Raw genomic sequence first — 17,371 nt, 5'->3', positions numbered from 1 at the left:
TTATACTTCTTGATTTAATCTTGTAATGGCCCGGCTGCTTCCTGCCCACTCTGAAAAAAGTTTTGAAGAAAGGGTTATATTATAAAACAAAAAAAAATCTCTAATACCTATGCAATTTGGTAATCAGTCTTAACTGTAGAATATAAAAGAAACCTTAGAGTTCATCTAATCCAACATTTCATTTTTACAGATGAGAGAATAATCCCAGAGAGTGAATTGTTTAAAAGTATAATAAAGAAAGAAGAATGAACAAAACCCAAAGGTTTTCATCATAAAGGAAGGAAATAAATCATAAAGATCAGAGCAGAAATAAATGAAATAGAGACTAGAACACAAGAGAAAAGATCAATGAAACTAAAAGCTCATTCTCTGTAAAGGTAAACAAAATTGATAAACCTTTAGCCAGACTCATCAAGAAAAAAAGGAGAGGGATCAAATCAATAAATCAGAAATGAAAAAGGAGAAGTTACAACTGACACTGCAGAAATACAAAGGATCATAAGAGACTACTACAAGCAACTATATGCCAATAAAATGGACAATCTATAAGAAATGAACAAATTCTTAGAAAGGTACAATCTGCCAAGACTGAACCAGGAAGAAATAGAAAATATGAACAGACTAATTACAAGTACTGAAATTGCATGTGTGATTTAAAAACTCCCAACAAACAAAAGTCCAGGACCAGATGGCTTCACAGGCCAATTCTACCAAACATTTAGAGACGAGCTGACACTTAACTTTCTGAAACTATTCCAAAAACTTGTACAGGAAGGAACACTTCTGAACTCATTCTATAAGGTCACCATCACCCTGATACCAAAACCAGACAAAGATATCACAAAACAAGAAAATTATAGGACAATATCACTGATGAACACAGAGGCAAAAATCCTCAACAAAATACCAGCAAACCAACTCCAACAATACATTAAAAGGATCATACACCACGATCAAGTGGGATTTATCCCAGGGATGCAAGGATTTTTCAATATCTGCAAATCAATCAATGTGATATACCACATTTACAAACTGAAGAATAAAAACCATATGATCATCTCAATAGAGGCAGAAAAAGCCTTTGATAAAATTCAACATCCATTGATGATAAAAAAAACTCTATAGAAAGTGGGCATAGAGGGAACATACCTCAACGTAATAAAGGTCACATATGACAAACCCACAGCTAACATCATACTCAATGGTGAAAACCTGAAAGTATTTCCTCTAAGATCAGGAACAAGAAAAGGATGTCCACTCTCACCACTTAACTCAACATAGTTCTGAAAGTCCTGGCAATCAGAGAAGAAAAAGAAATGAAAGGAATCCAAGTTGGAAAAGGAGTAAAACTGTCACTGTTTGCAGAGATGACATGATACTATACATAGTAAATCCTAAAGATGCTGCCAGAAAACTACTAGAGCTCATCAATGAATCTGGTAAAGTTGCAGGATACAAAATTAATGTACAGAAATCTCTTGCATTCCTATACACTAACAGTGAAATATCAGAAAGAGAAATTAAGGAAACAACCCCATTTACCATAACATCAAAAAGAAAAAAAATACCTATGAATAAACCTACGTAAGGAGGCAAAAGACCTGTACTCTGAAAACTATAAGACACTGATGAAAGAAATCAAAGATGACACAAACAGATGGAAAGATATACTATGTATTTGGATTGAAAGAATCAATGTTGTCAAAATAACTATACTACCCAAGGAAATCTACAGATTCAATGGAATCGCTATCGATTTACCAATTGCATTTTTCACAGAACTAGAACAAAAAAATGTTTAATTTGTATGGAAACACAGAAGACCCCAAATAGCCAAAACAATCTTAAGAAGAACGGAGCTGGAGGAAACACGCTCCCTGAATTAAGGTTATACTACAAAGCTACAGTAATCAAAACAGTATGGTACTGGCACAAAAAACAGACATAAACATCAATGGAACAGGATAGAAAGTCCAGAAATAAAACCATGTACTATGGTCAATTACTCTACAACAAAAGAGGCAAGAATATACAGCAGAGAAGAGACAGTTTCTTTGATAAGTGGTGCTGGGTAAACTGGATAGCTACATGTAAAAGAATGAAATTAGAACATTCGCTAACACCATATACAAAGATAAACTCAAAATGGATTAATGTGTTGGTGGGAATGTAAATTGATACAGCCACTGTGGAGAACAGTATGGAGGTTCCTTAAAAAACTACAAATAGAACTACCATATGACCCAGCAATCCCACTACTGGGCATATACCCTGAGAAAACCATAATTCAAAAAGAGTCATGTACCAAAATGCTCATTGCAGCTCTATTTACAATAGCCTGGAGATGGAAACAACCTAAGTGTCCATCATCAGATGAATGGATAAAGAAGATGTGGCACATATATACAATGGAATATTACTCAGCCATAAAAAGAAATGAAACTGAGCTATCTGTAATGAGGTGGATAGACCTAGAGTCTGTCTTACAGAGTTAAGTAAGTCAGAAAGAGAGAGACAAATACCATACGCTAACACATATATATGGAATCTAAGAAAAAAAAATGTCATGAAGAACCTAGGGGTAAGACAGGAATAAAGACACAGACCTACTAGAGAGTGGACTTGAGGATATGGGGAGGGGGAAGGGTAAGCTGTGACAAAGCGAGAGAGAGGCACGGACATATATACACTACCAAATGTAAGGTAGATAGCTAGTGGGAAGCAGCCGCATAGCACAGGGAGATCAGCTCGGTGCTTTGTGATCACCTGGAGGGGTGGGATAGGGAGGGTGGGAGGGAGGGCGACGCAAGAGGGAAGAGATATGGGAACATATGTATATATATAACTGATTCATTTTGTTGTAAAGCAGAAACTAACACACCACTGTAAAGCAATTATACTCCAATAAAGATGTTAAAAAAAAATGGATTAATGACCTAATTGTAAGATAGGATACTATAAAACTCCCAGAGGAAAACATAGGCAAAACACCCTTTGACATAAATTGCAGCAAAATTTTTTTGGATCTGCCTCCTAGGGTAATGGAAATAAAAACAAAAATAAACAAATGAGACCTAATTAAACTTAAAATCTTTGTCAAAGCAAAAGAAACCATAAACAAAATGGAAAGACAACTTATGGACTGGGAGAAAATATTTGCAAATGATGCTACTGATAAGGAATTAATTTCCAAAATACACAAACAGCTCATACAGCTTAATATAAAAAAAAGCCAAACAACCAAATAAAAAACGGGTAAAAGACCTAAATAGACATTTCTCCAAAGAAGACATACAGATGGCCAAGAGGCACATGAAAAGATGCTCAATACTGCTAAGTATCAGAGAAATGCAAATCAAAACTACAATGAGGTATCACACCAGTCAGAATGTCCATCATCAAAAAGTCTACAAATAGGGCTTCCCGGGTGGTGCAGTGGTTGAGAGTCCGCCTGCCGATGCAGGGGACACGGGTTCATACCCCGGTCCGGGAAGATCCCACATGCCGCGGAGCGGCTGGGCCCGTGAGCCATGGACGCTGAGCCTGCGCGTCCAGAGCCTGTGCTCCACAACGGGAGGGGCCACAGCAGTGAGAGGCCCGCGTACCGCAAAAAAAAAAAAAAAAAGTCTACAAATAATAAATGCTGGAGAAGGTGTGGAGAAAAGGGAACCCTCCTACACTGCTGGTGGGAATATAAATTGGTTCAGGCACTATGAGGAACAGTATGGAGGTTCCTTAAAAATCTGAAAATAGAGTTACCATGTGATCCTGAAATCCCACTTCTGGGTATTTATCCAGAGAAAACTCTAATTTGAAAAAATACATGCACCCCAATGTTCATAGCAGCACTATTTACAATAGCCAAGACATGGAAGCAACTTAAATGTCTATTAACAGATGAATGGATAAAGAAGATGTGGTAAATATATATATATATATATATATATATATATATAAAACAAATGGTATATTAGCCATAAAAAAGAATGAAATCATGCCATTTGCAGCAATATGGATGGACCTAGAAATTATCATACTAAGTGAAATAAGCCAGAGAAGGACAAATATATGATATCGCTTATATGTGGAATCTAAAAAAATGATGCAAATGAATTTATTTACAAAACAGAAATAGACTCACAGACACAGAAAACAAACTTATGGTTACAAAAGGGGAAAGGAGGGGAGGGATAAATTAGGAGTTTGGGATTAACATATACACACTACTATATATAAAACAGATAACCAACAGGGACCTACTGCATAGCACAGGGAACTATATTAAATATCTTGTAATAACCTATAATGGAAAAGAATCAAGATATAGATAGATAGATAGATAAACAGAATCACTTTGCTGTACACCTGAAACTAACACAATATTGTAAATTAACTATACTTGCATTTTTAAAAATGGTTAAAAAAGTATAATAAAAATGATTCATTCAATACAGTGAATTTTCAACATGCAATCAGAGCTCATTAATGGACTTACCCCGTACACATGTTGTACAGAAAAGAGAATAAGTACGAGCAACCTACGAAAAAGCAAAAACGCGGATTAATTTAAACTGCTGGTTTTAATGCAAAACAAACTAAAAAGAAAAAGAACACAAGAATTAACTCCAGAAACCTTTTTTTTTAGTTTCCAATAAGGTTACTGTTGCCAGTTGATTGTCACAAGTGACAAGATAAATGTTATCCTCTCTCTGGATATCATCACTACATTTCCTCCTTTTAATCAGTCAAGTACTCACAACCTTTGGTGTGGTCCTCATTGTGCTGGGTGCGGTGGGGACACTTGGAAGGTGAGACCTGGATGGACGGATGATTGGAGGGAGACGACTCTCATAATGAAAACTAGAGGAGAGCTGGAAGGAGGCAGCCTTGTCCAGGAACTGCTGCAAAGACTAGTGTATCCTGGATGCTGTTAAGTGGAACCAGCCGGAAGGAGGGAGGATGGAAGAAACCTAACCGGACTGGGGAGACGGTTTGGGAAACAATACGAACAAGTCAGGGGAGAGTTAGGTAGTTCAGGGTCTTATAAGTGAGGCAGAAATCCAACTGGGGTAACATCATTATTATAGAGAAATTTTAACAGGAAAGATGCAACCAAAAAAAGACTGAATGTGTGTGTCCTACCCCAATTCATATGTTGAAATCCTAAGCCCCATGTGATAGTATTAGGAGGTGGGGCCTTTGGGAGTATTAGGTCATGAGGGTGCAGTCCTTGTGAATAGGATTATTCCCCTTCTAAAAGGACCTGGAGAGCTCTCTCTCAGTCCTTCTCCCATGTGAGGATACGATGAGAAGCCAGCAGTCTGCAACCCAGGAGAGCGTCCTCACAAAAACATGCCCATGCTGATACCCGGATCTCAGACCGTCAGCCTCCAGAACTGTGAGAAATAAATTTGTATTGCTCATAAGCCCCCCAGTCGATGGTATGTGTCACAGCAGCCTGGAGTGACTAGGACAACCACTCAAAACTGCATATGTCTGCCTCGGGCTTATGACCGTCCAAGAGCTTCCACATCCGTCATCGCATTGAATCCTTAAAACAGAGCTTGGATGGGAGGAGAACTGGGGCCCAGACTCGGGCTGTGATTTCTCTGCCACCCTTGTCCCTTTTTTCGTGTAGAGCCTTCTCCTCTCTGAAACCTCCTGTCCAAAGGAGGCTTATTTTTCCATCCTCGGCTCCTTCTTCTTGCGTTGAGATGCTGATAAGCATTACAGAAACCTACAGAGCCGTGCCTCTGCGTGAGACCCAGGCTAGGAGATGGGGGACTGGGAGTGGGTCCGGCCCACACTCACGGGCCTCCACACTAAAGTCCCCCTTCTCCGCGACCCTTCTCTTGGAATTCATGACAATTCCAGTATAGGCCAGGGTGGCATTTCAGTGTAGTAATGGAGTAAATCAGAAAAGAAAAAGGGGAAAGACGTGTTAAATAGAGGGAATAAACTGTTTTAAATCAAAAAGTATTTACAACAACTGTTGTTTAATCAGGTCGTTATCCCTTTGGACATTTGTAAATAAGGACAGGTTACATCTTATAGCAATTTTGGCCTCCGTATATATAGTCTCATTAAAATTGTAGGCAACGTAGGTTTTTCCACATTTTACACCAGAGCAAACTGACTCAGAAATGTTGGATAACGTGCCCAAAAGGCTGTAGGCAGAGTGGCTGGGAGGTGGCACTCGAACAGATCGGAATCCCTGTGACTGTCCCTTCTCCCCCCACCCCATCCCCCATTTGTTCCTCCCGCTGCTTAATATATTTAAAAATAAGGCAATTCCTTTTTTTTTTAATACAGCACGTTTTTAAAAAAATAAGGCAATTCTATTTTTTATGTTTTTTTTTTAAATTATAGTTGATTTACAATGCTGTGTTAGTTTTAGGTCTACAGTAAACTGATACAGATATATATATGCACACATTCTTTTTCAGATTCTTTTCCAATATATATTACAAGATACCGAATATAGTTCCCTGTGCTACACAGTAAGTCCTTGTTGATTATCTATTTTATATATAGTAGTGTGCATCTGTTAATCCCAAACTCCTAATTTATCCTTTCCCTCTCTTTCCCCTTTGGTAACCATATGTTTGTTTTCTATGTCTGTGAGTCTGTTTCTGTTTTGTAAATAAGTTCATTAGTATCATTTTTTTAGATTCCACATATAAGCAATATCACATGATATTTGTTTTTCTCTGTTTGACTTCACTTAGTATGATCATTTCTAGTTGCATCCATGCTGCCACAAATGGCATTATTTTATACTTTTTTATGGCTGAGTAATATTCTATTGCATATATCTACACCATATCTTCTTTATCTATTCATCTGTCGACGGACACTTAGGTTGCTTCTATGTCTTGACTATTGTAAATAGTGCTGCTATGAACACAGGGGTTCATGTTACCTTTTTGAATTAGAATTTTCATCTTTTCCAGATATATGCTTAGGAGTGGGGTTACTTTTTTTTTTTTTTAAAGAACAATTCAAAATTAAGAGTACGTTGCAGTTTGCTTCACATTCGCTCCAAATAAATAAGACTTGGCTGCATTTCTGAAAGAATTGCGTCCTCCCTCCCATCCCCCTCTCTCCCTTCACTGCCCATCAATACATATTCATCAGCTCCAAAACTTCTCACATTTTTCACCGTTTAACATTTCCCTGTCTTAATTCCCAAAATTTTTTTTAGTCACCTCGAATAATCTCATATTAGTTTCCTACTGCTGCTGTAACACATGACCACAAACTCACTGGCTGAAAACAATACAAATTTATTCTCTTATGGTTCTGGAGGTCAGAAGTCTGAAGTAGGTCTCACTGGCAGAAGATCAAGGTGCTGGCAGGGCTGTGTTCCTTCTGGAGGCTCCAAGGGAGACTCAGTTTCCTTGCTTTTTCCAGATTCTAAAGGCTGCCTGCATTCCCTGGCTCATGGTCTATTCCACCTTCAAAGCCAGCGGTGACCAGCTGAGTCTCTCCCTTGCTGCAACCCTCTGACCTCTGCTCTTTTCATCACCTCTCCTTCTCGATTCTCACTCTTCTGCCTTCCTCTTTTGCTTCTAGGGACCCTTTTAATTATACTGGGCCCACCCAGATAATCCAGGATAATTTCCCCATGGCAAGGTCAGCGGATTAGCAACCTTAATTTCATCGACAACCATAATTCCCCCTTGCTACATAGCAGAGCACGTTCAGAGGCTCTGGGGATTAGGGTGTGGTCATTATTCTGCCTACCCCACTCATGAAGTGCATTGTCCTAACTCTCCGAGTTATAGGGACCCTGCTGCTCTGGACATATGAGAAGGTTTTTGCTATTCAAACCCAGTGAATAGGAGAGCAAGAATCTGTAGCCTTGTGCGTCCTCCCACTGGGTGATCATGTGGGTGCAACTGGCGGAGAGGAGAGAGGACTGCTGTTTAATAATAAAAATGAATCACAGAACGGCAGCAGGCATAATCCATAGATTTCTGGAACAATTGGGCTTTTGGACATGTGAAGCATTCAGATAATTTACACCTGCAGAACCAACCTTTAGGGGAAATTATTAAATAAAAACCAGTGATCGTACTTGAGGACACTCACCAGGAATCTGTGGCCAAGGGCTTGATCCACCTGAAAGAGCGCCTTACCAATGCCATGTGCACGAATTACTTCATAGTCAAATCTTGGTACTTAAAAAAAATTCTGCCACTCTTCTCTTCCAGAAGACTCTCATCTACAAGTGAGGTTCTATGTCCTGGGTTTAAAGTCTGTATATGTTAAATATAAATATATCTCTTAAAACAGAGTATGCATTATAATGTTGAAAATAATTACTTTCATCATTCAGAGTCAGTGATGGAAATATTTTCTAAAGGGGAACTTCAACAGTGTTTTGACATAACAATCTTTTCTTAGCAATGGTTAAACTGAATACTTAATTTTTAATTCTTACAAGTAAAAATATTCTCAAATTCTTTACAGCATAAATATATTTTTGAGAAATGAAAAGATATATGTATGTAATGCTTGTACAAAAAATATTGCTTCATTTTGCTAAGGGGAATTTTCTTCTATTTAATCTTTTCTCTTAAAAATCCAAGCTACAATTCTTTCAAGTGCTTTTTTTATTTTTTGAAACTAAAAAGGAATCCCCTAGTATAGAAATACACATTTTGCCTACATACAGCAAATACATATAAACATGTTTTTATGTAAAATGGTACAACATTCTGGCAGGTTGTCAAAAAGTTAAACATAGAGTTACCATATGACCCAGCAATTTCATTCCTAGGTATATACCCGAGAGAACTGACAACCTATGTTCACACGTAAACTTGTACATGAATATTTACTGCAGCATTATTTGTAATAGCCAAAATGTGGGAACGACCCACTTCAACTGATGAATAGATAAGCAAAACATGCTACATCCATACAATGGAATACTATTCGACCATAAAAAGCAGTGAAGTACCAATCCGTGCTACAACATGGATGAACCTTGAAAACATTATCCCAAGTGAAAGAAATCACATACTGTATAATTCCATGTATATGGAATGTCCCGAATAGGCAACTTCATGCAGACAGAAGATAGATTAGTAATTATCAGGGGTTGGAGAAGGGGAGAGTTGGGGTGATGGAAATGTTCTGGAACTGGACAGTGGTGATGGTTGCACAACACTCTAAGAACACTAAAAACCACTGAATTATAAACTTTAAAAGAGTAAAGATGGGGTGTTTTATTTTGTGAACTTTATCCCAATTTTAAAAAAGAAAAAATATTTTGACTCAAAGAACTGTATGCTTTGATAAAAGATCTCTTTGGCCGAACGAACTGAAATGTCTCATCTTTAAAACTTTGGCTTCTCTGAAGACCTGTATCTGTAAGAATTGGGTAGAGAGAAGGAAACTGGGAGTGTAGAATGTTACAAACTATTTTTAAACTTCTGGATAAAATCTGGATAAACTAATTCAGTGTTGCATTTATGAAAGACTAGTTTTCCAAGTAAGTGGTGGAACAACATTCCATGATAGTCTCAAAACCAAGTAGAAACAGAATCACTTTGAGTACCTAGATCTTCTCCCATCCCTAAATCCATCATTTAAAATATTTTTTTACTTGCATTCCAGAAGCAAGTCTCAGTAAAACAAATTATTGTTTTATGAGGAATACACAAATTGGTTTGAATCATTCAAAATGTATTTGATATTTTAAACAAATAGGAAACACGGTCAAAACTTAAAGAAAACCAAAGGTATTTGCATTTTAACCAAAAAATAGATACATCATGCAATTAGTCTCCAGACGTATTGTGATAAAGCATGCATCAAGGGGATTTTGTTAAAATAGTGTGTTGCTGTGGTCACCTTTCAGAGGAAGAATGTCTGATGGTGGCCCTAACATCTAGGAGTGTCTCAGTACATTTTAATTGAAAAGATGGCTGGGTGGATAGATGCATGAATGGACAGCTGAACCAACCTGCAGGAACCTAACTGGTCTCCCATTAGTCAGTGGGACTGTCCAATGTGAAAGGACATTAACTAACAGTGAGAGGACACTGCTATGCTGGGAGTAGCCAATGCATTCCCATCACCATGCACTTAGTTACTATATAAGCTCTATGACAATAGGGATTTCATCTTTTTTTATTCACACGTTTATCCCCAGTGCCATAATAGTCTCTGAAATATAATAAGTACCCAATGTATATCTGTTGGATGAATGGACTTATAGAAGACACTCTGGGACCTTTCAAATGTGAATCAAATATATTTAATAGGGGGTGTAAGATGAGGCTAATTTTGAATATACAAGACGGTAGAAGAAGGGAGAATGAAGGAGATGGAGAGAAAAATCATAATGGCATTGGAAGAAGTAATGAGAAACCAACACTTACTGATTATACGTAGGACCCTCTGCCTAGAGTGTTGCCCACAATCAAGTCACCTCTTTTCACCACAGTTTAGCAAGAAAAGTATTATTTTCATTGTGTAAGAAAAGCAAACTGGGGAATTCCCTGGCAGCCGTCCAGTGGTTAAGAACTCCGCGCTCTCAATGCCATGGGCCAGGGTTCAGTCCCTGGTCAGGGAACTAAAATCCTACAAGCCCCACAGCACGACCGGAAACAAAAAAAAAAAGGACACTGGATCAATTTAATTAATTGTGCAAAGTTGCAGAGCTACTAAATGGCAGAATCTGGATTTCTGGACTCCAACATATGTCCCTTCTCCCAACTGACACCCCAGCCTTCAGACTTTTCTGCTCTCAAACTCCCATCAGAATTTTGAAAAACCTATTTGAACCCTCTCTTCCTTTTTTAAAGTTAACATATAAAATCTTTAATCTTTTTATTGCAAGGAGTATAATTTGGAACATTGTAAATGGTTACCTATAAAATAAAACTATTTTATAGTTTTTAAAAAACTATAAAAATAAAAAACTATTTTTTATAAAAAATAAAAAACTATTTTATTGTTTTTATTGCAGCACTATTTTAGCTGTAGCCAGTACATCACAATACCAGGCAATCTGATTTTCACCATCATCAGTATAAAATATATGCACACGGTTTTTAACATTATTTTTCTTCATGATTTTGTCTTTCCATTCCACTCCCCCACATATATCCTTGTGCAATATAATTTTATACTTGAAAATCATATTGATCACCCCACACTACTTCTCTGCAACAAAAATACATATAAATTCGATATTTTTTTAATTTCTTATAGTCACAAATCTCTGAATCTTAAAAAAGATTTTTCTCCCGGATTGACTTATTGTTATGATTATTAGTAGTATATGATTCATCAAAGACATAAATAAATTTAAATCTTTATAAACAATTACTAAACATTAAAAGTGAAATTATATTGGAAATGTCATTGGCAATGAAAGAAGTGGGCTCTTTTGTTTCTCAGTTAGTTTATTTAGCCCTAGAGTAATAATACTTCTTACTGGAATGAGGTTCAGCAACAATGTTACTTCCATTTTAATTTTTAAAGCTGTAAAGCCTAATAAAACTTATTCACAAAGTTCAGAAGTTATGAATGGAAGGAATTTGTAACACAAATGTCACTCAATTCTGAGAACTTCTCTTGAGTTGCATATCAAAAGCAATATAGAATTTATCCTCAGGAATCATTTTGAAAGATCTACCACTTGATAGAGTCTTCCTTCAATCGTGATGAAAACAGAAAGTGGGAAACCAAGTGGTCCAGGGGATGTGCAGCCCAGAAGGTAGATGCTTTCTGTTCTCAACACCCTTCATCCGGCCCCACAAACGGTCTGGACAAAGCAGGCTGGTAACATTTGGGATGGATGGGGCAGAGGGATGGGGTGGAGGTATGCCTTTCTTTTGAAAAGTAGAAGGACAGTTGTGAAAGCGGTGGTGAGAACCTAGTCCAAAGGCCCATTTTCAGATAGAACAACCCTAAGAAATAATATCTGTAACAGTTGAGAAATTAATTCCTTTAATTACTTGTCCAAGCTGCTTGCATAACTTTTAAGAATCTTTTGGTCTCCCAAGGGTACATGTACCTCAGTTTGGGGCTCTGTGCTTTAGACGAGCTGCAAAAAGGAAAACCACTGCCTTGTTCACTGTTTTACCTAGAGAAAGCCTAGCATGACTACTTGCTCATTCCACGCATCTGTCTAGCCTGAAAACAAAGCTACAGAGGAGTTGCAGAGACTTTAGGACTGTTCTCCAGCCTAGGGTGCAGCTCCTAGGTCACAGCTAAGTAAAGGCCCATCTGGCTGTCAGCTAGACACCGTGAACAGCGGTGTGTACAGCACTCTACAGTTCCCAAAAGGCTGTCACACATGGTACCCACAACAGTCTACGAGGATTTCCTTTGTTGCAACTGCCTGTGTTAAGAGCAAAAAACCTTTGGTCTCAACCATGCTTTTGATGACACCAAATAAAAACACCCCAGAACAGCATCCCTCTAACCTATCTTCTCATAAATAAAAGGCTGTCATCACATAGGAGTGGCCAAGACAGTATGTTTCTAATTGGAGTCTATCAAAAAAAAAAAAAAAAAAAAAGCCTAAACAACCCAAATGCAATGCCACTAAAACATATAGAAACAACAGCTCTGGGAGAATGCCTACCTTGGAAACTTTTTCAAAGCTTCTGTACCTTTCAAAGGGTGTGCTTTATTCTGCCAACTGTTATTCTCAAGAAGGGAGTGGTGAGTGCTATGGAGTGCTGTATCAGAGCCCCCTAAGTCCCCACCTTTGGCTCTTAATTGGGGGCACGACCAGGTTTTCACCACCTGATTCCATCTCCCCAGGCACACGGAAACTTGGGGAATAACCAAAGCTTGACCCAACCCAGAGCTTGGCTTGGTAACACAGAACTCTGGGCCAGAAGATGGTACAAAAACATCTTCTGAACCAGTCCTCTGAAATTAGGACACTGAGAGAAGAAAGGGAGATGAGGGAGGAAGGACGCATCCAGTACATCCTGAAGTACAGCCAGGCGTTAGAAAACTGGGACAAGTCAAGGCCAAGTGCAAGCCCCAGTTCAGAGGAAACAGATAAGCTAAGTAATCAGAAAAAGCTGTTTCCAAGAGAGGAAAACGCAAAAAGAGAAAGACAGATGGTCTCATGAGAGGATGAAAAAACCGGCTCCTTCCCGAGAGCCCCCCCAATTCCTGACGCAGTCTTGCAGTCAATTCCCTTTTCTTGAGCAAATTGACCTCTCAAGCAGCAGAGTCCGATAAAAAGCACTGTCCTCATCACAGCTGCTCCCAAGGCTGCGACATACCTCAGGGAGCTCATTTGAAGCCACCCACCCGCAACAGGGAAGCTGAACGTCCGTGCCCTGGGCCTTTGACATCCATCTCCCTCACTGACCAAGTCCATAGGCTCTTGCCCAGCAGCGTATTTATATCAGTAATTTCTAGCATGCATATTCAGCAGATATCATTGTGTTCTCTTCCTCCAACTCCCTGGGATTATTTTTTTTTCTTCACTCCTTTATGAAAATTCCTGGACTCCAATTCCCCTGGGACTGCTTAGGAGTCTGTGCCCAAAATTTTCCAAAGGCTAGGTCTGGGAACAGGATCTGAGATCTTCCAAATCATTCTCTGTACCATGGGGAATTTGTTTTCTCTGCAACCCAATCTTGAATAGAAATACACCGTGCTGGAGTTCTCATCAATTGGGGGATGGGCGGGGGGCAATGGCCAAGATTGGAGGACCAGATAAACAGGAGACTGAGGAGTGGAATCTTCCAGTTACAAAAGGTAGCAGAAACATAATGTCTTTTCTTTTCCCAGGTAACATTAAGTCTCTGAGCTCTTTTTAACAATATTTGTTCTTTCAGGGAAATCATTTCTTATTAACTCACTGACTACATGGTCTTTCCTTTGACTTTCTGACACTGAGCTATCTGAAGACTCTCTTTCCAAGCCTAAATTTTTTGGATGGTCTGAACACCTATTTTTGTATACCTTTATCTTTCCAAAATAGAATTCCTAAAGGCTCAGCTTTTGTAAAGATATAAGCAAGGGGCCTCAGGGGTTAGAAAAACGCTCCCAGAAAAAGAATGGCATGCCTGGTGGCTGGATATCTACTTAGAGGCTCATGCTTTCCCTGTTAAGTCACCTGACCTTTTCCCAACATCCAAGTTGGTTACTTTCTAAAACCCCGTATCTTTGGGTTGACTCTACCTGCAGACTTTCAAAGCCTTCAGGTTGATTTCAGCTTTTTAGCGAAAACAGTCAATCCCGTCAAACATCACAAGGTTTTGAAAGCAAGTCACGAATCTGTGTGGTCCATGCACTACTGGAATGTGGCTGGAGCATCATGTTCCCTGAGAAGGAACCGGGGAAAACTTGAGAACTGCTCAAGTAAATTCTTGAGAATATCTCTAAGTTCCAACGTGAGCTCCAATCCAGAATGTTGCTGGATTCCGGCCAGGCTTGCCCCCGCCTTGCCTTCCCCCTAGGTTCAGCTGAATTGTTTGAGAGTGCTGCACAGGCCTCAGTTGACCTTGGAGTTGACTTTGCTAGTCCAGGGCCAAATGGACAATATGTCAGCTAATCCACCATTCTGCCAATATAGGCTTTTATTACCGTTTTTCTCCATGAGGTCTCCTCCCAAAACCAACAGAACATTTGACCACAGTCTTAATAATGTCACCACGTGGGAAACACATGCAGGTGATATAGGTTCCACAAATACACAACTGATTTTCAAAACCAGATGCTCCCTTTACCGCCAAGTTAAGAATGACATTCTTAACTCAGAATGCTAGATGTCTCTTGTCAAAAGCACTACTCCCCCAGGTTATTCTTGGTCTGTGATTCTACCTGCAGGGGGAGCGACTCTGGATTCCCTAGACCTTTCAGACCTCTGAGAGCTGCCTTTGGAGTAAGCTCTGGCAGTGACAGGCCTTGATTCCACTGGGAAGTGCCCACCCGCAACCAACGTACTGAAAGGCTCGCGTTTGCTTTGGATGACGTCTTGCCTCCTCCCTAGAGACCCGCTGCCTTCTTCTTCTGGTACCTTGTGGTCTCGTGGTGAGGGACTGAATGCAGGACTGTAGAGTTACAAAGACTTGTGTTCAGATCTTGATCACTTACCAGTATAACCCTGAGCAAGTCTGTACCCACCCTGAGCTCTTGATTTCTCAGTATGTAAAATGAATGCTTGAGAGAATTACTTGAGTCACAATCCGTGCCTAGCACAGTCTCTGGCATGTGGTAGCAGCTCGATAAATGTTTATGTCCTTCCTTCCTAATTTGCCACGCAGGCAAAACGAGCTCCCGATAAATTAGAGAAGGGTTAGAAAACTGGGAAGTGGGGCAAGCCTGGCAGACCTCAGGAGGGGGGCAACACTTGATCTGGGAAGGAAGGAAGATCTGGCAAATGAGAAGGAGAAATAAGCTGTGACAGTCTCTCCTAAAGTACCTTTGATAACGTCAGGAGAAGTTATCCAGAGGGATGACTCTTCAGTTGGTGTAGAAGAAGGTATACAGGGGGACAAGTATAGTCAGAATCAGAGTTAACTGGACTCTATGAGGACTCTTAGGAAAAGGTCAGTATCTGGCTTTATCAACCAGAAAGCCATCATCATCTTCCTCGCCATAAGAAATTATAATAAGCAGCATTTTCAGCAGGCAACTTACATGCTAAGCCCTGTGCTAAAGGTTTAACACAGATCTTCAATCTTCACAATAACCCCACAAGGTAAGTAATATGACTATGTCCTTTTACAAATAATGACAGTTAGTATGAGACATTTCCAGGGCTCAAACTCTAAAGTTTCCCTTATTAACCACTACACTGCACAGCTTCAAAATTCATGGGTAAGTTTCGGGGAATTCGTCTCCGGAAAGAACAACTTTAGCCTTCAATATAGTAGTAGCAGGGAAAGTCATTTATAAATGCAACAGTGCACTGTGGAATAAAGACACAGACCTACTAGAGAATGGACTTGAGGATATGGGGAGGGGGAAGGGTAAGCTGTGACAAAGCGAGAGAGACGCATGGACATGTATACACTACCAAACGTAAAATAGATAGCTAGTGGGGAGCAGCTGCATAGCACAGGGAGATCAGCTCGGTGCTTTGTGACCACCTAGAGGGGTGGGATAGGGAGGGTGGGAGGGAGGGAGACGCAAGAGGGAAGAGATATGGGAACATATGTATAACTGATTCACTTTGCTATAAAGAAGAAACTAACACACCAATGTAAAGCAATTATATTCCAATAAAGATGTAAAAAAAACCCCAAAAAAACAGTGCACTGTGATACATAGACATTCAGTTTCCCATGAATCCCAGAAAACTAGAGTTCTCCTGTGAAGGTCTTTATGTTTGGAATTTCAACTCTAGAACTCCTGTAGGACAGTTGGAGATCTTAAGGCACCATTTCTAACTAGATTATAGGAAAGTTAAAGTATTTCAGGCAGATATGTAAGCCAAAAAAAAAAGAGAGAGAGAGAGAAAGAGAGAGAGAGAGATTTCACAAAAGTGTTCAAATGAACTTTTAAGGTTAAACAGAAATACTGGGGCAGGTGTCCAATTGGTTCCAAGAGAGGAGAAAAGCTTTGTCTCAGTGGGGAAGGAGAACCGCCTTGGTGTGAATCTTGGGCCCTTTCTAAGGAGAGCTTAACCACCTGCTTTTCCTCATGGTTGCATCCTGTCTTGTGCCCACCCCTGTTTGCCTTGCTTCCGGCAGGAGTTGGTTCTAGAGACTGAGTCTCCTAGTGGCTTCCTCCCTATAGGACAAGACCTGGAGCTAGACTCCTCTAGGAATGCTTCTGCCACTCTGGAACCTAATAAAAGATTGAAGGGCATCCCTCAAACCTGGGCTTCAAAACTATGCCATCTCGTAGTCTGCTACAGATCATAAAACACAGTTAGTGTTTCAGCGTCAAATTTACACATTGGAAAATAACTGAGCAAAGCCAAGAGAATGTGCTGTGTACTGGATACGGATGTCATGTGGGCAGAATGGCCAAGACAATCCGTGGGTGGAAGTTTCACAGAACCACAAAGAATTCCATTATTAAAGTAAGATTATTTCCCCACTAAAATTTGAAAATGAGAAATTTTTGAAACTTCAGAAATTAAGGATAAGAAGAGGTCTATGTTAAATTTTTACAACTATAACTTTACACATATGGGAATGAAACAAAATAATACATAGAATCTTAACTACATAAGAAAATTACAGGATTTGTAAATTCAAATCCACTAAATATATAATAACGGTTAAAATTTAAAGTGATTTTCTATTAACTAGCCTGGCATTAACCAAAAAAAAATTTTTTTTGGAATCATCTCTATATAACTTTGATACAACATAAAAAACACCTATGCTTATTATTCATTCACGAAATATCTGTCAATATATGT

The 17,371-nt window shown here is 39.2% G+C and overlaps 1 protein-coding gene across 1 annotated transcript in view; it reads right to left on the bottom strand.

Annotated features, from left to right (window-relative positions):
- The window catches only part of COL4A4 (collagen type IV alpha 4 chain), a 134,953-nt gene that overhangs the window by 109,567 nt on the left and 8,015 nt on the right, over nucleotides 1-17,371 (bottom strand). Inside the window, exons 2-3 of the mRNA XM_060016014.1 lie at nucleotides 8,095-8,261; nucleotides 4,496-4,538 (exon numbers count right to left, since the gene is read on the bottom strand). Of these exons, the coding sequence (XP_059871997.1) occupies nucleotides 4,496-4,538; nucleotides 8,095-8,150 (99 nt within the window). The 5' untranslated portion in view covers nucleotides 8,151-8,261. The remainder of the gene's footprint in view (nucleotides 1-4,495; nucleotides 4,539-8,094; nucleotides 8,262-17,371) is intronic.

This window comes from Delphinus delphis, chromosome 7 (assembly GCF_949987515.2).
Source record: "Delphinus delphis chromosome 7, mDelDel1.2, whole genome shotgun sequence".
NCBI lineage: Eukaryota > Metazoa > Chordata > Mammalia > Artiodactyla > Delphinidae > Delphinus > Delphinus delphis.
This window is presented reverse-complemented; position numbering and strand designations above follow the sequence as displayed.